At 42.2% G+C, this 26,499-nt stretch overlaps 1 protein-coding gene and 1 non-coding gene across 3 annotated transcripts in view; both read right to left on the bottom strand.

Annotated features, from left to right (window-relative positions):
* LOC126284536 (probable G-protein coupled receptor Mth-like 4) overlaps positions 1-26,499 on the bottom strand; it is a 242,076-nt gene that overhangs the window by 165,516 nt on the left and 50,061 nt on the right. For both annotated transcript variants that reach the window (XM_049983535.1, XM_049983536.1), the window contains exon 2: positions 1,687-1,873. In XM_049983535.1, the coding sequence (XP_049839492.1) occupies positions 1,687-1,871 (185 nt within the window). In that variant the 5' untranslated portion in view covers positions 1,872-1,873. The remainder of the gene's footprint in view (positions 1-1,686; positions 1,874-26,499) is intronic.
* Positions 11,950-12,023, bottom strand: Trnat-ugu (transfer RNA threonine (anticodon UGU)). The gene has a single exon. It is a non-coding gene; the product is annotated as a tRNA-Thr (tRNA).

Raw genomic sequence — 26,499 nt, forward strand, 5'->3', positions numbered from 1 at the left:
AACTGGCTTCATGTATCGAAGCCTAGGCCTCCCTACCCACTTATACCCTCCCCCATACTTTCCCCATTACTAAATAAACCATTCCTTGGTGCCTCATAGTGTGCCCTGTGAGTTAATCCCTTCTTTTAGTCAAGTTGTTACATTAGACTCTTTCTTCCACAGTTAGATTCAGTACCCTTTCGTCCTAAACTGCAATCATCAATAATTACTATAAGTATATTAATGAGATCCACGTTTTAACAATAGGCTAGCTTTACACTAATCTCCTTGCCTTTGTATTGCTTCAGTATTGACTCCATGTGATGACAAAATTCATTTCTAGGTTATTGTCTTTTGTTCGTTCAGGAGGCCACCAAGATTTCAAGTTCTTCGATATCAGCCAATCGCCAACTCGAAAAGCCATCCAAACACTTCTCCCATTCTATTGCAGATGGCAGACGAGGGTTACGTCCGACTGCCTCTGAAAACAGTGTTACTTCTCTGCTACTTTCAAAGTTATCCACCTCAATAGCTGAGTGGTCAGTGAGGCAGAATGCCATGCAAAGGTGCCTGGGTTCGATTTTTGGCTGGGTCGGAGATTTCTCTGCTCAGAGACTGGATGTTGTGTTGTCTTCATGATCATATTATCCCCATCGACGAGCAAGTCGCCGAAGTGGCGTCACATAAAGCCTTGCACCAGGCGACTGGTGTACCCGATGCGACACCCTCGTCACACGACATTTGATTTCACTTTCAAGATTGACCTGAGTGCTTCCCCTATGAGGCGAAGCGATTTATGATTATAAATGGTGAAATTCAGTGTTATGATGGATTCTCCGAGAAGTATATGAGACATAAAATTGACGATCATAGAAATCGTCCTGTAGTCTCAGCGTTGAAATTGTACGCATTTTTTATGGAAAAATGTGACCATTGGAAGTGTTCAGGGTTTTTTGGAAAGAAAGGTCCAAATGTTAAGATGGAAAGAAGGAAATGAATTTAGGGAAAATGACTCATCAACAACTTGGCCATTAAAGATGGTGCATAATCTTTAATTGGGGAAAGGATTCATGTTCTTCTCAACAGAAAGAATGCAGAATTTTCCGCCCAAGCAAAATCGGGAAACAATGACGAAAGCAAATCTCATTATCAAGACAGGCAACAGACTCAGTCCAGTTCACCACGTTAGCACTGCACTAGCGAACAAAGTGCCAATGTTAAAGAGGCGACAGTATGGGTCAGTCCAAGGAGAACCTGTTTCACAAACATAAACACAAGTCTTAACAATATGAGATGGTATTTACTAAAACTCACTACACTACGAATGTCAGCCAGTGGAATATGTATATCTCTTGACGAAAGATGAGCACGCTGATTGCCTGAAGAAACAGAGTACTGGATCTTAAAACTGCGACTTCAAGATAAAAAGTTGGAAACAGTGTACTAACAGAATTTTAGTTGTAGGTTCAAAGCTGCGGGCACTTATACAAACAATGCATGCTAATGGATTCGTGATCTACAGTGTTGCTGTAAGTGGGCACTTTCGCTTCAGACATAGTTTTTCTGCAGAATACTTTCATGATCTCAGTCTCTGGCATGTGCTATGGAATGCCATACCATATAACAATAGCTTGGAAGCTCACAGAATTGCTAATGGTTCGCTTATATTTAATATCGTACATTGTAGCAAAATTATGTGTTACTTACTCGTAATCGATGCATGAATCAAAGTCGTAGGACAGCTGCTGGTGCAGAGGGCAGCACTTGGGTATTTTCACCAGCGAACATCTGGCGACCGGAACTACCCAGGCCGCCAACAGGAACACTGCAACTCCATAGTGTGGCCTGTTCTTCAGTCTCGCTACTCCATGGAGTTTTTGATGGGCTTTCATTTCTGGAAAAAATGTGAAGAAGTCTTCTGAATTTACAGATTATCGAAAGAGGCACTGATCAAAAATGTCTTACATGCAATAATGGGCACAGATAATATATAAATATGTTGTTGTTGTTGTGGTCTTCAGTCCTGAGACTGGTTTGATGCAGCTCTCCATGCTACTCTATCCTGTGCAAGCTTCTTCATCTCCCACAACCCACTGCAACCCACATCCGTCAGAATCTGCTTAGTGTAGTCATCTCTTGGTCTCCCTCTACGATTTTTACCCTCTACGCTGCCCTACGATACTAAATTGGTGATCCCTTGATGCCTCAGAACTTGTACTACCAACCGATCCCTTCTTCTGGTCAAGTTGTGCCACAAACTTCTCTTCTCCACAATCCTACTCAATACTTCCTCATTATTTATGTGATCTACACATCTAATCTTCAGCATTCTTCTCTAGCACCACATTTCGAAAGCTTCTATTCTCTTCTTGTCCAAACTATTTATCGTCCATGATTCACTTCCATACATGGCTACACTCCATACAAATACTTTCAGAAATGACTTCCTGACACTTAAATCTAGACTCGATGTTAACAAATTTCTCTTCTTCAGAAACGCTTTCCATTCCACTGCCAGTCTACATTTTATATCCTCTCTACTTCGACCATCATCAGTTATTTTGCTCCCCAAATAGCAGAACTCCTTTGCTACTTTAAGTGTCTCATCTCCTAATCTAATTCCCTCAGCACCACCCGACTTAATTCGACTACATTCCATTATCCTCGTTTTGCTCTTGTTGATGTTCATCGTATATCCTCCTTTCAAGACACTATCCATTCCGTTCAACTGCTCTTCCAAGTCCTTTGCTGTCTCTGACAGAATTACAATGTCATCGGCGAACCTAAAAGTTTTTATTTCTGCTCCATGGATTTTAATACCTACTCCGAATTTTTCTTTTGTTTCCTTTACTGCTTGCTCAATATACAGATTGATTAATATCGGGGAGAGACTACAACCCTGTCTCACTCCCTTCCCAACCACTGCTTCCCTTTTATGTCCCTCGACTCTTATAACTGCCATCTGGTTTCTGTACAAATTGTAAATAGCCTTTCGCTCCCTATATTTTACCCCTGCCACCTTTAGAATTTGAAAGAGAGTATTCCAGTCAACATTGTCAAAAGCTTTCTCTAAGTCTACAAAGGCTAGAAACGTAGATTTGCCCTACCTTAATCTAGCTTCTAAGATAAGTCGTAGAGTCAGTATTGCCTCACGTGTTCGAACATTTTTCTACGGAATCCAAACTGATCTTCCCCGAGGTCGGCTTCTACTAGTTTTTCCATTCGTCTGTAAAGAATTCGCGCAAGTATTTTGTAGCTGTGACTTATTAAACTGATAGTTCGGTAATTTTCACATCTGTCAACACCTCCTGCTTTCTTTGGGATTGGAATTATTATATTCTTCTTGATGTCTGAGGGTATTTCGCCTCTTTCATACATCTTGCTCACCGGATGCTAGAGTTTGGCAGGACTGGCTCTCCCAAGGCCGTCAGTAGTTCCAATGGAATGTTGTCTACTCCGGGGGCCTTTGTTTCTACTCAGGTCTTTCACAGCTCTGTCAAACTCTACACGCAGTATCGTATCTCCCATTTCGTTTTCATCTACATCCTCTTCCATTTCCATAATATTGTCCTCAAGAACATCGCCCGTGTATAGACCCTCTATATACTCCTTCCACCTTTCTGCTTTCCCTTCTTTGCTTAGAGCTACATTTTCATCTGAGCTCTTGATATTCTTTTCCCCAAAGGTCTCTTTAATTTTCCTGTAGGCAGTATCTATCTTACCCCTCGTGAGATAAGCCTTTACATCCTTACATTTGTCCTCTAGCCACCCCTGCTTAGCCATTTTGCACTTCCTGTCGATCTCATTTTTGAGACGTTTGTATTTCTTTTTGCCTTCTTCACTTATTGCATTTTTGTTATTTTCTTCTTTCATCAATTAAATTCAATATTCCTTCTGTTACCCAAGGATTTCTACTAACCCTCGTCTTTTTACCTACTTGATCCTCTGCTGCCTTCACTACTTCATCCCTCATACCTACCCATTCTTCTTCTACTGTGTTCCTTTCCCCCATTCCTGTCAGTTGCTCCCTTATGCTCTCCCTGAAACTCTGTACAACCTCTGGTTCTTTTAGTTTATCCATGTCCCATCTCATTAAATTCCCACCTTTTTGCAGTCTCTTCAGTTTTAATCTACAGGTCATAACCAATAGATTGTGGTCAGAGTCCACATCTGCTCCTGGAAATGTCTTACAATTTAACACCTGGTTCCTAAATCTCTGTCGTACCATTATATAATCTATCTGAAACCTGTCAGTATCTCCAGACTTCTTCCATGTATACAGCATTCTTTTATGATTCTTGAACCAAGTGTTAGCTATGATTAAGTTGTGCTCTGTGCAAAATTCTACCAGGCGGCTTCCTCTTTCATTTCTTATCCCCAATCCATATACACCTACTACGTTTCCTTCTCCCCCTTTTCCTACACTCGAATTCCAGTCACCCATGAGTATTAAATTTTCATCTCCCTTCACTATCTGAATAATATCTTTTATTTGATCATACATTTCTTCAATTTCTTCGTCATCTGCAGAGCTAGTTGGCATATAAACCTGTACTACTGTAGTAGGTGTGGGCTTCGTATCTATCTTGGCCACAATAATGCGTTCACTATGCTGTTTGTAGTAGCTTACCCGCCTTCCTATTTTCCTATTCATTATTAAACCTACTACTGCATTACCCCTATTTGATTTTGTGTTTATAACCCTGTTGTCACCTGACCATAAGTCTTGTTCCTCCTGCCACCGAACTTCACTAATTCCCACTATATCTTACTTTAACCTATCCATTTCCCTTTTTAAATTTTCTAACCTACCTGCCCGATTAAGGGATCTGACATTGCACGCTCCGATCCGTAGAACGCCAGTTTTCTTTCTCCTGATAACGACGTTCTCTTGAGTAGTCCCCGCCCGGTGATCCGAACGGGGGACTATTTTACCTCCGGAATATTTTACCCAAGAGGACACCATCATCATTTAATCATACAGTAAAGCTGCATGCCCTCGGGAAAAATTACGGCCGTAGTTTCCCCTTGCTTTCAGCCGTTCGCAGTACCAGCACAGCAAGACCGTTTTGGTTAATGTTACAAGGCCAGATCAGTCAATCATCCAGACTGTTGCCCCTGCAACTACTGAAAAGGCTGCTGCCCTTCTTCAGGAACCACACGTTTGTCTGGCCTCTCAACAGATACCCCTCCAATACGCCATTTTCCAGGGCTGCATCAGCGCATCAGGGATTCCATGCGACGGAGGGTGGATGCATGTACGAAAAGAAACAATTTCACGAATTTTGTTAAGTGGACCTATGCTTTTCAACACAAAATACGGCGAAAGCATGGTAGTCGTTTGGTATGGAATCAATGACGTCCTGAGTATCTGGAATGTGCTTCTCCCAGTCGATATGTTTTTATGTGACAGTACATATTACAAAGTTTTCCAGTCTCTTTCATGATGCACTGTGATGGGTTGGAAGAAGCATGATATCTGGAAATAAAAATAAATGTAATATTTCTAGCTTGCAGTGTGCATTTCCATATTACTGATCGTAATTGCGGTCCATTGTCGGAGATTGCCTTCTGAACGTATCCAACTTGAGGCAAAAAATGTTTAGTAAAAGCATTAGAAACAGTTCTAGCAGCTCTAGATATAAATTTCGAAGTTAGTTCTACAGCAACGAATATGTAACAGAAACCTTTTGGAATGGATCCAAATAGATTATCAGCTGCCGTACGTCTTAATATCATGGGTACAATGGAGTACGGAGAGGCAATGTGAAATACTGTAGAAGATTCAGCTTTTTGGCAAATTTTGCAAGTCTCCAAGACTCGGCGGATACGCTTTTTCATGTTTGTGAAATAACAGTTCTGTCGTAGGATCAAAATGCATTTGCGAGTTCTATAGTATACTCAAATGCGTATACTAGATTAATTTAGCGACAAGTTGTTCTGGCATGCAGAGAGTCCAGTTATCGCTGTCAGTGCGAGCGCGGCGAAACAGAATGTTATTGTGTAAGGTGTAGCAAGTTCTGATTGTTGTCTGGCTCGTGTCACTCCAGAGTAGGGTGACCATATTTTCTTCGGACTAAAGTGGGACTTTCATACATTTTCTTGGCCAAAAAGTGGGACAATTTTTATTTCTCGTTAAATATCACTTTTAATGCTAACATTTCTTCTTCCTTTGCAAATATAGCCTTCACTGATATTTGAGTGTGTGTGTGTGTGTGTGTGTGTGTGTGTGTGTGTGTGTACAAAACCAAATAAAGAATGGAAAGACCAGAAAGAAGTACCTTTCAAGTTTTCAGAAATTTACTTATTAAGAAATGTAACATTTATAACACAGAATGTAGAAAGACATACAGTAACACTCACTGCAAAAACAGTTCTTAGTGAACACAAGGAATTTATGGTTTCGTGGAATCCACACTGCAATCATATTTCTTCGAAGATGAAATTTCACTCAGCAACTCAGGTTTGCCTAATAGGTACGAATAGAAGTCAGTGCAACTGTATTTACTGAAGTTTAAACAGGTCAGTAAAATACACTTAACGCTCCTCACTGTAAATCTATTCCTCTCATCTGTCCACTGTGACGATAGTAAGCTGAAAACTCTTACAACATATGCATTGTGGGCCGGGAGTGAAAAGAACTACTGCGCTATATTAAGCGATTCTCTGAACTGTTCATTACACTGGCAAGATCTGAAAAACCTACACCATTACTCATGTACCATCAACTGATTCCATTGTTCACTGTCTGTTTCTACTTGTTGTTTTACAAATGACTGTATATGAACTACTTCATCAGATAAGAGGTTGTCATCTACTAGAATGCCCTTTTCAGTTAGCCACATTAAAGTATTTTCAACTACTGACCATTCTGGTGGTTCTGTGAGCATCATCCATGAGAATATAGAAAACTCAGCTATTCCCTGTACCATGAGGATAAATAGTCTACTGAAGCATCATAAAAAGGTTGATACTGCTATGTCAAATTTCTTAACAGACTGGTCATCACAATCATTCAGCAGTTTTTTTTTTTTTTTTTTACACTTAATGGTACAAAATGTTCATGTTTCCTTGAATTTAGACTTGTCAAAGCTTTATTTAAGACTGCTAATACTTCACATATGGGGTTATTCTGTTTCTCAATACTCAGAATGGATTGTTGGAAAACACTCATTTGTGAATGTACAAAAAGTAAATAACATTCATTTATGGGATCACTGAAAAAACTCTTTAAGATTGCACGGCGCTTTGAGTTAGACTGTGACAAAAAGTAAGATTTCAAAGGTTCATACATTTTCAAGATTCTTTCTATGGCTGGCAACAATGAAAGCCACCTTGTTTTAGAAAAGGAAAGTAAATTTTTGTAAGTGACACCAACAAATTCACAGAATTCAGTGAGTTCTGCAACACGAATAGAAAAAATATGAAAATGGTTGTACAACTTCATGACAATGCAGTCAATGTCAACAGGTAAAACATCACAAGCACTTTGAAGTGTGTTCTGAACATGTGCTGGACAACCTATGACAACAATGCCAGAGTTTTTTAATTTTTCTTTCAGATGTGTGAAAACATTATTACCCTCTTTCTTCATTAACCCCTCAAAATTACAGTATTGTCTGCACCAAATGCAACATACTTTCAGATGATACTGAATGACTGTATAACATGAGAAAGATAATTGGAAATTGTTTCGGACTTTTCGTTCTGCAATTCATCAAGATCAAGCAATTTCGTCTGCAGTCCACCCTCACTTACAGGAAAATACTGAACTATCACACGAAAAATTTTCTGATGTCCATGATTGCTAGCGTCAGTAGATATTGAAAAGTATTTTGCACTGCTTACAGGAGCTATTACCTGTTTCTGGGAATGCGGAGCTATAACGTTGTTGATAATTGCGTCACACTTTGTTCTTCCACACGAAACATTTTCTGCAGTCTTAGAATCAGGAATTTTTTTGTTTGCTTAGTTGAACACTGCAGTCATTAGAACGATAGCTTTGGTGGTGTTTAACAACATGGAATGACAGGGTTCCTTCTGCTGCACCTACGTTTTTCTGTTCCTGTGTATTTGAAGTTACAAAATATCTCGTCATTTTGTGCGAGGAACCTGCCGATCGAAGATTCTTCCTGTGTTTCTCTAATTCCATATGATTCTTGAGATCTGCAGCATCACCATGAGAAACGGATGCAGCACAGTTACATACATTTTGCTGAACAGTCATTGTCTATAGCAGTGGGGCAAGGAAATTTCCTCTGAAGTTCTTCCGAAAACTTTGATTTTCGTTTCGGCATCGCCACGACGTGCTAGCACTTCAAGAAACTGATACTGAGTGCTGACAACAATGGCAAGCAAAAGCAAAGAAAATAAGAGTAGGCAACAATTATAGTGCTTAAGCTGTACATTATCAGGGGGTACCAACTTACGGAATGTCAGTTTCAATTGATAGTTTATAAAATCGACACTCAGAAAATATTTTAACCACTTTGTACATGTCTGAAAATAATCCTTGAAAATCGGGACAAATTGCTTGTTTTTTTTTTTTTTTAAAAAAAAAAAAGGTCGGGACAAATTTTTGAGCCTCAAAAAACGGGACAATCCCGATTAATCGGTACGTATGGTCACCCTACGCCAGAGACGTTTGATCTCTTTTTAGACGTCGTCTTTGCTCTGCTCTCTGGCGTTGTCTTTTAACGATGCCGAAATAAAATTTTCAAAAGTTACCTGATTAATAGAGAAGGCTGAAATTAGTTTGACAGAAATTAGGGACTATTTCTTGCTGATTACTGGACAGTGAACATGAATGTGCGTCTGCTACAGTATTCTGGGTTCCTGGGATATGGATGATCGTAAAATCAAATTCCTGAAATGAAGTGTCCAACGACTAAGTCTATAATGTGTGAATTTAGCTGAAAACACAAACTGAACAGCTCTGTAATCTGTGTATACTGTTGTGTGTCTGCCGTAGAGAAAGTGGCGAAATTTAGAGAAAGCTCAAACAACACGTAATGATTCGAGTTCAGTGATAGAATAATTTCTTTCAGACGATGTGAGGATGCGACTGGCAGAGGCGATGTTTTTCTTAACAGTTGTCCCATTTTCCTCCATTTCCTGAAATACATGGACACCAAGAGCAATCTTGGAGCTGTCTGTAGTAATCGAAAAATTCTTTGTCGGGTCAGGATGTGGTAAGAAACTCGGACAGTGCTTGGTCATCCCACGACCAGATAGTATTTTTGCCAGTAAGATGACATAATCTAGGGATATCTAGTGCAGAGTGGTGTATGAAAAAGGGAAAAAATTGATCAAACAGAGGAAGCTGCGAAGTTGTTTTTGGTAGACGGAATTGAAATTTCACGGATAGCCTGTGGTTTATCAGGATCGGGCATAATGCCGTCAGCCGAAATTACGTGACCTAGGAATATAATGGAAGCCTGACCAAAATGAGATTTACTGAGGTTCACGGTAACACCTTCTGCAAGAAAAGTTTGCAATGCGTAGAACAGAATTATGTTCCGACCAAGAAGGTTCTGCAATTAGAATGCCGTCAATGTAAATGGTGATTCTGTCTTTTAATGCAAGAACAGTATTCATCGCACGAATGAAAGCAGCGGAGCTAAGTGTTAAACCAAAAGGCAGTTTACAAAATTGGTAGCAGTTATTGAAACATTCGGCAGTTAGGATGCAACTGAATTTGCCACAATCCATATTTTAGGTCCAAAGTGGAATAGATTGACGTTCCGTGAAATGTTTGCCAAAACTCTTCCAGCGTTTGCGGACGATCGGTTTCAGTAATGATGATTTCGTCGATCTGACGTGAATCCAACACAAGGCGAAGTGAGCCATCTTTCTTGTTAACAATGTGAAGATGGTTAATATATTGACTAACGACTGGTTCAATAATACCTTGGTCTAACATAGCCTGAAGTTCTTGCTTAACTTGATTTCTATAGATGAACGGAATGAAATAATGTTTTGCCTTAAATGTATCACGCGGTTTTACTTGGAAGTCGTAAACAAAACTGGACATGGTTCCCGATGCATTGATAAATACTTCAGAATGCTTTAAAAGAATATCCTGCAACTTTTGGCGCTCTTCCATCCTTTGCGTTTCCACTTCACAGTCGCATCAGCAATAGTCGACTTGGACTGACACCCAATCACAGGTCCACGTTCGAAGTTACTGAGCTGTCCTTACCGATCAGTTCTGCCATTACTGCTTCTGTACTGACAGCACTATGCTCCCCGATTCCTTTTCCACTGGCTTGTGTGCCTTTCGCGACATCAGGTCCGCATTACATTGTGCTGTTCGGATACTTTTGGTCAGATAGCGTATATGGGAGATGATAGACAATTATTTGATAATTTCACGCACATAGCCGGAGCTTTAAAACGTTGATGAGAGTGTAACTGTGGTTTGGCACGTTCTCTGTACTGTTCAACTTTATTTGAAATATTGTATATACGATTTCTGTATAGCAGTTTCACTGCTCTTGACTGAAAATTATCTGTAAAAATAGGTAGAAATGGAGTAAAACGTTAAAGCAACTAGACAGATAATAGTGAATGAAATACGTGTGACTGCGACCTCCGCAGGTCTGTTAAACATAACGCCGCATCAGCTTCAGCTGTGCCATAGCGAACAGCCAGTCCCAAGGCAAACGGCATTGCCAACGGGTTCAGCTCCGTGATGTCACTACCCATTAGCTTTCGTCACGCGTTATGACGGAACGGTCGTGTACGCATAACGCACTCGGCAGCAGTGGAGACTTCTCTCAGTCTCACGAGTACCATACAACTCTCCAACAATTCTTATTTGACTTCATTGGTGCGAACTTCTTTGATCGCTTAGCGATCTGTGTATCGTTCTTCGCTCGTAATATATGTCAAGTATTTATCCTAAGCGGTACTCTAAGCGTTATTTGCAGGTTCAATCCCGCGTCCTGCCATCCTGATTTAGGAGTTCCGTGATTTCCCTAAATCGCTCCAGGTAAATGCCGGGATGGTTCCTTTGAAAGGGCACGGCCGACCTCCTTCCCCGTCCATCCCTAAACCGACGAGACCGATGACCTCGCAGTTTGGTCTCTTCCCCCAAAAAACCAAAAACCAACGTTATTTGCAGGCAACAATATCCATTACCTGATATTAATATTAAATACCCTCTATAATGCTTCACAAACCATGGACCCAGCCACAGTGGTCTGAGTTGCGTGCTTCAACGATAAAGGTAGCTGTGCCGTTGCGTTGGTGAAACCACGTCGGAGAGCTACCTGTGGAGAGCCGAAATTAATCGGTTACCGAAGAAGGGCAGCAGCATTTTAAGTTGTTGCAGATGCAAAACTTTGGGTTATTGTTATTGGCGGATCTGCCCGTGTAATATCAACCAACACGGCATTGCAATGTTTGTACTTCGAACCGCTGAGATCAAGAGGGATCCAGTACCGTTATACACTGACAGAAAAAACTCGCAGCACCAAAGAGTAAATGCAGAGTAATGAAATTTCGAGAATACATTTGTCTAGATGAGATATTTAAGTGATTAATATTGCAAAATCACAGGTTAACGTAAGCGGGGTAAGCCACAACAAAATGTGAAATGATGGTACTCTAGTAACAGGTGTAACCGCCAGAATGTTGAACAAGCACACAAACGTTCATGTATTGTGTCCTACAGCAGCCGGGTGTCAGATTGTGGGGTGGAATCCCATGCCTGGTGCACTTGTTCGGTCGATACAGGGACGGGACGCTGTTGATGAAATGCAGCGCAACAGGTGAAGTCACCAAACTGGCGTACAAATATGTAGGCAGGGCGCGTGGGAGAACTGCGAGTGTACTCTTGCTGTCATACGAAATAGCACCTCAGACCGCAACTCCAGGTACACACCCAGTGTAAAAGACAATTAACTGAAACCCTGAGCTGCTGACAGGTGGGGTTGATATAACTCGATGGGGACAGCTGAAAATGGGCGCCCCGACCGGGACTCGAACCCAGGATCTCCTGCTTACATGGCAGGCGCTCTATCCATCTGAGCCACCGAGGACACAGATGAATAGCGAGACTGCAGGAACTTATCTCTTGCACGCTTCCCGTGAGGCCCACATTCCCAACTGTCCACAATCTACATACGTAATGCTCCTAATAGATTTTCGCCCATCCACTCATTACTCGCGCCCGCTAAGGTGATAATTCCCGTAAGAGTTCGGGCAACCTGTGAGCATTAGCACAAAGGTCAATGGCCGGGTAGCCTTTAACTGTATATGAATATAGTAACTGTTCCCGAAGGAACAGATACTGCCATGTAAGCAGGAGATCCCGGGTTCGAGTCCCAGTCGGGGCACACATTTTCAGCTGTGCCCATCGAGGTATATCAACAACACCTGTCGACAGCTGAGGGTGTCAATTAATTATCATTTATTCTAGAGAATTTTCACTGTCATCGATGGTATCTGTTCCTTCGAGAACAGTTACTATCTTCATATATACATTCAGTGTTTCTAGCATGTAAATAGATTGATTGCAGGCCCTCAACTACCCTCCTTCTAAGCTGCATACGGCTATCACTGGCACCGAGGCAGAACGAGACTTCATCAGAAAACACATCAGACCTCCACTCTGTCTCACTTGACACAGCTGAAATCGCAAATGGTGGTTGTTTCGGAACAGTGGAATGTACACAATAGGGCGTTTGGTTCGGTGCTGTCCCTGAAGTAAGCAATTTGTAACAGTTCGTTGTGTTGCGGTGGTGCCAACTGCTGCTCAGATTGCTGTTGCAGTGCGATGCTCCAGAGCCATACGCCGAACACGATTATCTACCGTCTTGGTAATGCCAAGTGGCCATCCGGGGCCCGGTCATATTGTGACCGTACATTCTCGTGAGCACTGTATAGTGGCTACATTCCTGCCAAATCTCTTTGCAGTATCACAAAAGGAACATCGAGTTTTTCGTACGCCTATTATGCTACCTCGCTAAAAGTCAGTGAGCAGTTGATAATGGCGCCTTGACTATTATCAGCTTAGCACGTCCAGTCTCCAAGGTAACTGACGCTCATCATGGTTACAGTCTGTATTTATAGCAAATCTTATTTGCATCCTTATAATGGCACTACTAGCGGCAATCTTGTGCAACTGGTGAGAAATTTGAATAAACATCACCTTTAGATGTAGAAACTCTCATTTACGTCGCACAATTCTTTCTTGGGCAGCGATTTTTTCCGTCAGTACGTTTCCTGCAGACATGCACCTCTACTGTATAAGAGTATAGTCGAATTATATCAGGCGATCCTCAGGGAAGTACATCAAGAAATAGGACGCTAAGAGTAACGGATAAGATATTCGGGCAGCAAAATAACTTACGATATAAACTGAAAATAGCAATGAAAGCGTTTCATAAGTAAGATTAAATGTTGGGAAGAGTTTTTTGGAAGTGTTTATCTGGAGCGTAGCCTTATATGTAAGTGAAGCGTGGATGACAAACTGCACAGAGCTGTTCACAAGTGTTGCGATAGAATAGTGCTCGAGTTAGATGGGTGAACCAACACTGAATCGAAAAAGGAGAAAATAAATTAATGTCACATGTGAAATAAAAGAAGGGATCAGTTGCTGGGACATATCCTGATATACAGGAAATCATCAAACAGGTGATAGAGGGAAGTTTAAGGGGAAAAAATTGTAGATAAAGACGAAGGTTTGACTAGAGTAAGCAGATTCCAATGGATGTGGACAGTAGTAGTCGCCCAGAGATGAAGATAGTTGCATGCCAATGGCATACTAAACGAATCATGCCACAAATTGTACATAACAGTAACACCCTTACGATTGTGAACGGTTTGAATAAGATCTGGATAGAACTGGGAAGGCGGATTTGCCGCCTTGTGAGAGCGAAGAGCAAGAGGACACTAACCACATTGTGTTCGCAAGCGAACAACAAAAGTATGCAAGTGATATCCTGCTTCAACAGCTGCTGAATTAGTAATGCACACGAGGCGTCACAGCATCAAAATGCCTGTGTCTACTGCCAAAATCAGAATTAAAAACGGTTTTATTCTACCACACAGAACAAGATGGTAACGCATGGAAAAATTAAAGGTTTAAAATTTCATTCTTCCAGAGCACGATGACTCTATCAAAACATTCTTCCGGCAAAATACTGGCTTTTGATCTTGTGCTCCGAAAATTTCGGTTGAGTGTTGACGGCAAAAATATGTTACTGGTCAAAATGGACCATTAGGACTGATCATAGCAGCATATGCACTGAAGCGCCAAAGAAACGGATATAGGCATGCGTATTCAAATACAGAGATATATAAACAGGCAGAATATGGTCTGCGATCGGCAACGCCTATGTAAAGGAACAAGTGTCTGGAGCAGTTGTTAGATCGGTTTCTGCTGCTACAATGGCAGGTTATCAAGATTTAAGTGAATTTGAACGTGATGTTGTAGTAGTCGCACGAGCGGTGGGGCGCGAGGTAGCGCCGAAGTGGGGATTTTCTCGTGCGACCATTTCACGAGTGTACCGTGAATATCAGGAATCCGGTAAAACATCAAATCTCCGATATCGCTGAGGCTGGAAGAAGATCTTGCAAGGACGGGATCAACGACGACTAAATAGAATCGTTCAACGTGACATAAGTGCAACTCCTCCGAAAATTGCTGCAGATTTCAGTGCTGGGCCATCAATTAGTGTCAGCGTGCGAACCATTCAAAGAAACACCTTCGGTATGGGCTTTCGGAGCCGAAGGCCCACTCGTGTACCCTTAATGACTACACGTCACAAAGGTTTATGCCTCGCCGACATTGGATTGTTGATGAGTGGAAACATGTTGCCTGGTCGGACGAGTTTCGTTTAAAATCATATCGAGCGGATGGATGTGTACGGGTATGGAGACAACCACATGAATCCATGGACACTGCATGTCAGCAGGGACTGTTCATTCTGGTGGAGGTTCTGTAATGGTGTGGGGCGCCTGCAGTTGGAGTGGCATGGGACCCCTGATACGTCTACATACGACTCTGACATGTCACACGCACGTAAGTATCCTGTCTGATCACCAGCATCCATTCATGTCCATTGTGCCTTCCGACGAACTTGGACAATTACAACAGGACAATACGATACCCCACACATCCAGAATTGCTACAGAGTGGCTCCAGGAACACACTTCCGCTGGCCACCAAACTCCCCAGACACGAACATTATTGAGCATATCAGGGATGCCTTGCAACGTGCTGTTCAGAGGAGGTCTCCACCTCCTCGTACTCTTACGGATTTATGGACAGCTCTGCAGGATTCATGGTATCGATTCCCTCCAGCACTACTACAGACATTAGTCAGGTACATGCCACGACGTGTTGTAGCACTTCTGCGTGCTCGCGGGGGACCTACACGATATTAGGCAGGTGTACCAATTTCTCCGGCTCTTCAGTTTATTTTTATGTGTGCAGTATAATAGTAACGGGCGGAAGAAACATAGAGATCGAAAACATTGCCAAACCAAAGAAAAATTATAAACGAAGCTATCGGTCTGATATCTTTGGCGTCTTTGACTACAAAATACGTCTGTGATATTATAAAGCCAATTTTCTTCGCTTGTAGTAATACGAGAATGTATTGAAAATCATGTAAAATTGACACTTACACAACAGCCTTGTACAAAAAATTTTCGAGTGATCTGATGAAGCCCTATGTGCAGAAGAGCAAATCTCTTCTGTTAATAGACGTAAAATCCACAATTATAAGAGGGGATTTTTCAGGATGAAGGAGGTTTGCCGTCGTCCTGAGCTAAAGTGATTGCCCAATACCCGCTAATGCAAACATACGATGTGTACATTTGTCGCCAGGTAAACGATATGATCAAAAAGCTGTGCCAATCGCTGGGGAAAATCAGCACAAACATAAATGGCTAATGCTTTGGCCTATCCGGAACAAAACTGCTTTTTTTTTTTTTTTTTGTAAGCATTTGGCCATTTGGAGTTCCGATTCGTGTCACTTTCATTGCCGGCCAAGCCCCGCACACACCATAAATCTTGACGAAATTGGTGATGACGGTCCTCTTGTGAATCTTTTAAAGTAACTCAGTGAATGAACAAACGAGACTGACTGAATTTTTTACCACAGCACACATTTAAAAAAGTACACAACACGGTTTTTAGGAAATTATAAAATACGGTAATGTAAGAACATTACCAATATTAAAAGAAACGAAGAAATACTAGATAATAAATACATACATTACAGCATGAAGTTATTTTGTTTAGTTGTGTTCTGTATAATCTTCAAAGGGACTAAATGATGAGTTATATTTTATGTAGCGGAAGTTTAGACATGCAGCTTTAACTCTGGGCAAGCTTTTACCAGTACTGGCGATCCAGAAAGCTTCCACTGCCACGATTGAGCCTTGGTTTTGACATTACAGCCGTAAAAACATATTTCATAACTTGCTATGACACGTTTCAAGAGTTCGGCGTCGTTGTTGACTTCATTCAGCGACTCCTGAGCAACTTACTTTCTCCACTTTGTTCGGAGTTCAGCAATTTTGGAACAAAGTGTGCTGTCACACGTTCCATACCAAAAACACCCAACAAAATATCATGTCATGAGCCGACTGATACGCCAGTATCATGACTGACTTCTCTGATTGGGTTTCGGCGATCGAGCGTAATCATTTCTTTCCCTTTTTTCCATAATTTCATTGGTTGATAATCTACTGGGCTTCAATATCTTCACGACCTTCTTCGGAATGCTAAGACTACGCGTAAACTTTTGTGTTACTAATAAAAGACTCGCCAAAAACTTTATTTAACATAATTTTGCTGTCTTTACTCCGTTGTGATGTGCAAAATTTAGTTCAAATTTTCTGCTCCATTTTTTCAACAAAATAAATAATCGCAGTTACTACGAAAATACATGTCGACAGTTGATAACACAAAATATTCGAAATGGCTAAACGCTATACAGATTTTTCTCAGACATGTTTAAGAACACAAAAACAAAAAATATAGCTAGTCGGACTAATGGAATACGTGGAATTAGGAAATTCCTGTTACTTTTTGAACTATCTCGTACTTGGTACATGTGGAGCGGGGAGCGGAAGAAAAGAAAAAAAATACTACGCTGCTTGGCAAGTGAAGCACGCAGAAGAAAATCTCGAATGTCAACATAACATCGTACACGCACACATCATCGGCACGTATGTAAGTGATTAGGGTTGCGATTCTCTGTGACAGAACGGCCACCGGGCTAACTTAATGCTATTCGTGTCCAGTGCCGGTGTTATGCCTGACAGGGTATATACGGGGCGTGAACGACGTCAGACGTTGAGTGATCAAGGAGAAGGACACGGAGAGGCAACTTGCTAGTGTGAGGAAGCAGTTGACAGACGTTGAAATGAGCGCCATGTGGGTTTCCATCCGGGCGACTGGTCAAACCGTGCAATATCCTGATTTGTGGGCATTCGCATGTGGCAGTGGCCCGATATTGAATCGTATGGATACTTCAGGGCACCTATACTCGTCAACAAGGTTGACCACATTAGTCGACCATAAAGGAGGATCACTGTATTGTGCGCCAAGCTCACTGTAATCTCTCCACATCTGCGGCTCTCATCGAAAACTAGTAATAGAGCCTCCTATACACTCTCTGTCAAAAAAAAAAAAAAAAAAAAAGGGTTCAAATGGCTCTGAGCACAATGCGACTTAGTTAATGAGGTCATCAGGCGCCTAGAACTTAGAATTACTTAAACCTAACTAACCTAAGGACATCACACACACCCATGCCCGAGGCAGGATTCGAACCTGCGATCGTACCGGTCGCTCGGCTCCAGACTGCAGCGCCTAGAACCGCACGGCCACTCCGGCCGGCTACTCTCTGTCAGGCCACACTGTTGATCAGAGACTAGCAGCAGGCGGACCTGTAATTACTGTCCCGTGTGTAGACTGCCGGTAACACTGCAGCACAAATGGCTCCATTTGGAGTAGTGCCATAGCCTGGAAGAGTGTGCGGATGAACAATGACGTAAATCGAAGCTCTGCACTACCCAGACGACTATCGTCTGCGTGTATGGAGGCACCCTGGGGAGACATTCAATTCTTCCAATGCTTTGAAGAGGTGCGTCGATGTTACTCCTGGCATCATGGTGTAAGAATCGGATCGAGAATGACGTCAGGTCTGCGTCCTCATAGGTTATCTCTAATACGACAGTACTTTGGTACTGTGTTTCAATGGGGAAATGCTCGTGCACACATGGCACGTGTCATTGTGAACAGTCTCTGTGGTGTTCAGGTACTCCTGTGGTCCTCAAATCCGTCCCCAGTATCAAATGAGTGCTACCAGTTCGGTAGTCAACTCCATTCCAGTGCCACAGCCAGGTTATCAAGGACCAGTTGCAACAGTTGTGGACCACTTTATATCTGCAGAGGACAAAACGGCTTTATGACACTCCTCACAACGGATCACTGCCAGCGTCCATGTAGAGTGGGTGCAGCGTCGTGTTGACAAGTGGACTTATTCTGCCAAGTTCTTTGTAAATTTCACTCGATTCTGTAACCAGTGAAATATCGTCTCATATCATCTCTACTCGTGAAGTTTCGCGTAGTTATTTCCTCCCCGTCTAGGCCCTTCACTTTTTTTATCAGACAGTGTAAAAAACCGCTGATACTACCAAAACGCTCATTGACAGCTGACAACAGACTATATATCCGATACGGCTAATACTATACTACTGGCCATTAAAATTGCTACATCAAGAAGAAATCCAGATGATAAACGGGTATTCATTGGACAAATATATTATACTATAAATGACATCTGATTGCATTTTCACGCAATTTGGGTGCATAGATCCTGAGATATCAGTACCCAGAACAACCACCTCTGGCCGTAATAATGGCCTTGATACGCCTGGGCATTGAGTCAAACAGAGCTTGGATGGCGTGTACAGTTATGACTGCCTATGCAGCTTCAACACGATACCACAGTTCATCAAGAGTAGTGACTGGCGTATTGTGACGAGCCAGTTGCTCGGGCACCATTGACCAGAGGTTTGCAATTGGTGAGAGATCTGGAGAATGTGCTGGGCAGGGCAGCAGTCGAACATTTTCTGTATCCAGAAAGGCCCGTACAGGACCTGGAACATGCGGTCGTGCATTATTCTGCTGAAATGTAGGGTTTCGCAGGGATTGAATGAAGGGTAGAGCCACGGGTCGTAACACGTCTGAAATGTAACGTCACTGTTCAAAATGCCGTCAATGCGAACAAGAGGTGACCAACACCTGTAACCAATGGCGCCCCATACCATCACGCCGGGTGATACGCCAGTATGGCGACGGCGAATACACGCTTCCAATGTGCATTCACCGCGATGTCGCCAAACACGGATGCGACCTTCATGATGCTGTAAACAGAACTTGTATTCATCCGAAAAGATGACGGTTTGCCATTCGTGCACCCAGGTTCGTCGTTGAGTACACCATCGCAGGCGCTCCTGTCTGTGATGCAGCGTCAATGGTAACCGCAGCCATGGTCTCCGAGCTGATAGTCCATGTTGCTGCAACCGTCGTCGAACTGTTCGTGCAGATGGTTGTTGTCTTGCAAACGTCCCCATCTGTTGACTCAGTGATCGAGACGTGTTTGCACGATCCGTTACAACCATGTGGATAATATGCCTGTCATCTCGACTGCTAGTCATACGAGGCCGTTGGGATCCACCTCGGCGTTCCGTATTACCCTCCTGAACCCACCGATTTCATATTCTGCTAACAGTCATTGGATCTAGACCTACGCGAGCAGCATTGTTGTGATACGATAAACCGCAATCGCGATAGGCTACAACCCGACCTTTATCGAAGTCGGAAACGCGATGGTACGCATTTCTCCTCCTTACACGAGGCAACACAACAACGTTTCACCAGGCAACGCCGGTCAACTGCTGTTTGTGTATGAGAAATCGGTTGGTAACTTTCCTCATGTCAGCATGTTGTTGGTGTCGCCACCGGCGCCAACCTTGTGTGAATGCTCTGGAAAGCAAATCATTTGCATATCGCAGCATCTTCTTCCTGTCCGTTAAATTTCGCGTCTGTAGCACGTCATCTTCGTGGTGTAGCAATTTTAATGGTCAGTAGTGTATATAAATCCTCTTCAGAAATATTAATTAACAGAGAAACAACAAAATCGGGCGAAATGGACGGAGAAAACACCCGAGATTACAAAATTATCGTTACATATTGAACACGCCTCTCATCTACTAGATACGGAACAGGGAGAGAAAAAAGGAAAAAAACGTAGTTCTCATATAAGGAATAGGATTATACAGAGTGGAGCTTTCAGTTTTGCTACGTTTCATTCCCTAGGGTGAGACTCACCTCTACAAGTCTTGGTACGTGCTGTCACGAGGGGAGAAGGTAAGGCTGTAGGCCTGTGTCCGCCTCGTGGCTGGTCTGGTGAAGACTCCACCACTGTGTGCGTCACCCTCTGAGCCGGCTTGTGCGTCACAGGGAGCTTCATGACGTGGCACACCTCGCCCAACTGCCTAAGGCGGGTTGGTGAGTGGACTCAACGATAGGATACACACTTCCAATGTCACTGTTGTGTTTGAACTAACGGGAGAGTTTGTAGTATCTCGACGTCGGCTTTGCATCAAGTGACGAAAATGACGAGATTGTCGATGAATCAAAACAAACACACACACATACTTGCACCATTATGTACCAGTTGTACATCTGATGCAATCTGACTGACTTAGAATATTCCACTAAGCTAGTAGTGCACGAGTTAATAAATTTATAAATATCACAGATACTCTCAAGCTTTTATTTGCTTTCCTACTCACATATGCACTCGACATATATTTTCCATAAGACACTTTGCAGTGCATGGCGGAGGGTACATCGTACCAATATTATCACCTATGTTCCCCATTCCATTTGCATAATAAACTAAACAAAAATGACAGCCTGCAGGTCTCTGTACGTACCTTGATCCCTCTTACCTCATTATCATAATCCCTACACGGCATATGGAACGGTAGCAGCATAATAGTAGCACAGCCTTCTCCCAAACCAATGTCGCTAAATTTACCCAATAGCATAATCTTTCTTCTAAGGATTTCTGTCTAGGTTGCTCCAGTGTTTCTGTCAGACTTTCATAAGGCCTATACAGATCCGTAACGATCCTAGCAACCATTCCCTGAATTAGCTAGATATCTGTCGTCATGCATACTTACTACGGACACCGAAAGTAGAACAATATTCTAGAATTGGTCACTCTAGCGTCTTTGAAGTGGCCCGTAGCATGGACCTGGGAGAGGTAAGGAGCTTAATGCAAAAGAAACAGGACTTCTGATAACATTTATTCGCCTCAGTGGCATTTAATCAACACTGACAAACTGAACAGTTCAAAACTAGCAGTATAAGATCCAGCATTAAGTTATTAATTAATCCCATAATGAGAATGGGACACAACTGAATTTGGAATTCGATAAATAGTGAGATAACCAATATTAACAAAATATAAATAATGAAAACATTGACAGAACTAAATCGCTGTTTAAGGATCTGAAATAAATACATTTGCTTACTACTCAAACGTTGACATAATGTGATAAGCTTGAGCTTCTCCCAGACATCGCTCGGTCCCTTCATTCACCGCAGATTAAGAACTCTAAAACACGCATAGGATAAAATCTAAACATCATATATCCACAACGTTACAACAACAGAAATGCATCACAAATCGCACGGCGACAAATCTGATACGACCCTCTCAGGCTCAGTAACCTTGAAAATGTTTGTGACGATTTAACACATGAGCATTTAAATGACAACAAGACTTTAAAAGTTTAACAAAAAAATGGTTCAAATGGCTCTGAGCACTATGAGACTTAACATCTGTGGTCATTAGTCCCCTAGAACTTAGAACTACTTAAACCTAACTAACCTAAGGACATCACACACATCCATGCCCGAGGCAGGATTCGAACCTGCGACCGTAGCAGTCGCGCAGTTCCGGACTGAGCGCCTAGAACCGCTAGACCACCGCGGCCGGCAAAAGTTTAACATGTAACCGTTCCAACACGTGGGCCTTTAAGAGAAAGCACACAATTTAAAAAAAGATTAATACAGATATAGCACTTCTATAAAAACAATCAGCATTAAAAATTAGCTTCTGTTTGCCTCTCCCAAGTAGACTTAAAACAAGTCGGGCATGTACCGGTAACTCCGAATGCTGACCCACTATACACAGGGACTAAGATCAATGTGATGGACGCTAGTCTAAGTTAGAAAGCATTATATACGAGAAACCTAATTAAATCGCGATAACAAGCCTTGCTCAGAGAATAAGGTTTTCGCGTATCAAAAATGGTTCAAATGGCTCTGAGCACTATGGGACATAACAGCTTAGGTCATCAGTCATCTAGAACTTAGAACTACTTAAACCTAGATAACCTAAGAACATCACACACACCCATGCCCAAGGCAGGATTCGAACGTGCGATAGTAGCGGTCGCGCCGTTCCAGACTGAAGCTCCTAGAACCGCTCAGCCACACAGGGCGGCTTTCACGCATCACAACCAGTACTTTGGTCACACATAACACCGTTTTCTTTCTACTCCTTAACTGTATAAGAGATAAGAAACGTGCTGACTCTGTAGACGCAAACCCGCAAACATGAAAGCAGAGAGAAGCAATATTTCTTCAGATATGACAGGCACCACCTATACGTAACACGACGAGGACATCAGTCCTCAATGAGGAACACTAGTTAGCATGCAGAACAACATGTAAACATTAAGAGCAGGAGCGACTGTGCATGCGGTTGACTCCCACTGGCTAGCGGCTACACTGCCTGTGGTAGACCGCCGCCAAAATCGTCGTTATGATCCAAAAAACAGAGAAGTTTAATGAGCGGCAGCTATCAATACCAACGCATTAATAGCTCAGTCTTGTATATGATTTCCTTTCCAGATGAAGTGGTTTTTTTTTTTCTTGAACTACTCCAATAAAACTATGTCTACCATTCATATTCGCTGCTACTGATTTTACGTGATCGCCCAAGTTTACATCGCTTCTTACTATTATCCCTAAACACGCTCTAAAATAAATTGTCCGAGTGAGACTGAAATCAGTAGGTGTGATGTACATGTGCAGACAAAACTACGGATACAGGTTCGGAAAAATTGGATGGTTTATTGAAGAGAACGAGCTTCACAAACTGGGCAAGCCAATACCCAGTGGTCAATCTCTGGCCCTTATGCAAGCAATTATTCCGTATGAGATTGATTGATAGTTTGTTGTATGTCCTCCTGAGGGATATCGTGCCTAATTCTGTCCGATTGGCGCGTTACATCGTCAAAATCCCGAGCTAGTTGGAAGGCCCTGCCCATAATGTTCTTAACGTTATCAGTCGGGGAGGAATCCGGACACCTTGCCGGTCAAGGTAGGGCTTGTCAAGCACGAAAACAAGCAGTAGAGTGCGAGCGAGCGTTATCTTGCTGAAATGTAAGCACAGGATATCTTGCCACGATGCCTGAAGGGCAACAGAACGGAAGGTAGAATCTCGTCGACGTACCACTTGTGCTGTAAGGGTGGTGCGGATGATAATGAAAGAGATACTGCTATGAAATGAAATGGCACCCCCAGTCCATCACTCCGGTTGTTGGGCCATATGGCGGGAGACAGCATAGCATCCTACTGTTGTCTAGGGCGTCTCCAGACATGTCTTCGCTGGTCATCGGAGCCTGGAATCTCACTGACTGGAAAACAGTTGCCTTCTGTGATGAGTGCCGCTTCGAACTTACCCCACCCCCCCCCCCCCCACCAAAAAAAAAAGAATTTCGTACAACAAAATTCAAAGTAAGTGACCAGGTCACTGACGGTATGTTTTAAAGTTATGTTGTTACCTCTAACTTTCCCGTAATTTTACTTACGAATTAGCAAATTTCATTATTGTTTCAGTACTGTTATCCATAAGCATTTTAAAAGGCATTATTTTTTGTATATCATGTACTTACGTTTTCATAGTATGCCCTCTATTATACAGGGTGTTACAAAAAGGTACGGCTAAACTTTCAGGAAACATTGCTCACGCACAAATAAAGAAAAGATGTTATATGGACATTATATCCGGAAACGCTTAATTTCCATGTTAGAGCTCATTTAGGTTTCGTCAGTATGTTCTTCCACCTACGCTCAATGGAGCACGTTATCATCATTTCATACGGGATACTCTACCTGTGCTGCTAGAACATGTGCCTTCACAAGTACGACACAACATGTGGTTCATGCACGATGGAGCTCCTACACATTTCAGTCGAAGTGTTCGTACGCTTCTCAACAACAGATTCGGTGACCGATGGATTGGTAGAGGCGGACCAATTCCATGGCCTCCACGCTCTCCTGACCTCAACCCTCTTGACTTTCATTTATGGGGGCATTTGAAAGCTCTTGTCTACGCAACCCCGGTACCAAATGTAGAGACTCTTCGTGCTCGTATTGTGGACGGCTGTGATACAATACGCCATTCTCCAGGGCTGCATCAGCGCATCAGGGATTCCATGCGACGGAGGGTGGATGCATGTATCCTCGCTAACGGAGGACATTTTGAACATTTTCTGTAACAAAGTGTTTGAAGTCACGCTGGTACGTTCTGTTGCTGTGTGTTTCCATTCCATGATTAATGTGATTTGAAGAGAAGTAATAAAATGAGCTCTAACATGGAAAGTAAGCGTTTCCGGACACATGTCCACATAACATATTTTATTTCTTTGTGTGTGAGGAATGTTTCCTGAAAGTTTGGCCGTACCTTTCTGTAACACCCTGTATTTATCCTTTATAGTGATTATTGTTAATATTGAGCAAGCAGTAAAGGAAACAAAACAAAAATTCTGAGTGGTATTAAAATCAAGGGAGAAGAAATATAAACTTTGAGGTTCGCCGATGACATTGTAATTCTGTCAGAGACAGCAAAGTACTTGGAAGAGCAGTTGAACGGAATGGACAGTGTTTTAAAAGGAGGACATAAGATGAACATCAACAAAAGCAAAACGAGGATAATGGAATGTAGTCGAATTAAGTCGGGTGATGCTGCGGGAATTAGACTATGAAATGAGACACTTACAGTAGTAAATGAGTTTTTCTATTTGGGGAGCAAAATAACTGATGATGGTCCAAGTAGAGACGATATAAAATGTAGATTGGCTATGGCAAGGAAAGCGTTTCTGAAGAAGAGAAATTTGTTAACATTGAGTATAGATTTAAGCATCATAAATTCGTTGTTGAAAGTATTTGTATCGAGTGTAGCCATGTATGGAAGTGAAACATGGACGATAAATAGTTTGGACAAGAAGAGAATAGAAGCTTTCTAAATGTGGTGCTACAGAAGAATGCTGAAGATTAGATGGGTAGATCACATAACTAATGAGGAGGTATTGAATGGAATTGGGGGGAACAGGAGTTTGTGGCACAACTTGACAAGAAGAAGGGACAGGTTGGTAGGACATGTTCTGAGGTATCAAGGGATCACAAATTTACCATTGGAGGGCAGCGTGGAGGGTAAAAATCGTAGAGGGAGACCAAGAGATGAATACACTAAGCAGATTCAGAAGGATGTAGGTTGCAGTAAGTACTGGGGGATGAAGAAGCTTGCACAGGAAAGAGTAGCATGGAGAGCTGCATCAAACCAGTCCAGGACTGAAGACCACAACAACAACACTTTGACAGTTCACGCTTCTGTAGCCATTCACTGTACGTATGCCGTGTAGCAATAAAGAAATTTCTTTGTTTTTCATTGCACAAATGTTTCAGGCGTTTGATAACTGTGTACCGTATGTTAAAATAATTTAACTTTCTGGCCATCGGACTAATTTCATTTAATCTACACAGCTTATGCAATGTCGGTAACGACTTATTTCACAGTTATAAATTGTTAATTGTGTTACCGTTGTACTTCTTAGGTGGCACTGGTTGTCAGCATGAATGTACTGTGGCACCACCTAACGGCCATGCTCTTATACCTCCCTGTGCTCGCAATCTGACTCTGTCAACCTACTCATGTTCACTGCAAGTCAATCACGTAACTACGTAATGCTCTGGGTTTTGCCTGAACTAGGGTAGGTATCTTTTGTAAAATCTGAATGTTTCTAGTCTTCATGTATAGTATGGTTCCATTTTGCTACATATTTCTTATCTGTAATTGCTTGACGTGCCTTCGTTTGCTATATACTAGCCCTAAGTGTCTCCATACATTTGCATATATCCACTTTTTGTATACAGATTTTAATGATGACTAACACTGAAACGCGTAAAAATGGACAAATAAATAAAGGAATACTGGTTTCTAGCTTTCTCTACATTGCATTTTCTTCGTCTGCGACCAGTTCAGCAAACTGCAGACTACGTAAATGATTTACATTTGTTAACAGTTTTAAATCATTTCAGGATGTCTTTCCTAAGGAATCGTCAGAGAGAACGAAAATCATATTCACTGTGGACTGTCTAAGAAGTGATGTTACGCAGTGTGGATTCTC

Source organism: Schistocerca gregaria, chromosome 8, assembly GCF_023897955.1.
Source record: "Schistocerca gregaria isolate iqSchGreg1 chromosome 8, iqSchGreg1.2, whole genome shotgun sequence".
NCBI classification, from domain to species: Eukaryota; Metazoa; Arthropoda; class Insecta; order Orthoptera; family Acrididae; genus Schistocerca; species Schistocerca gregaria.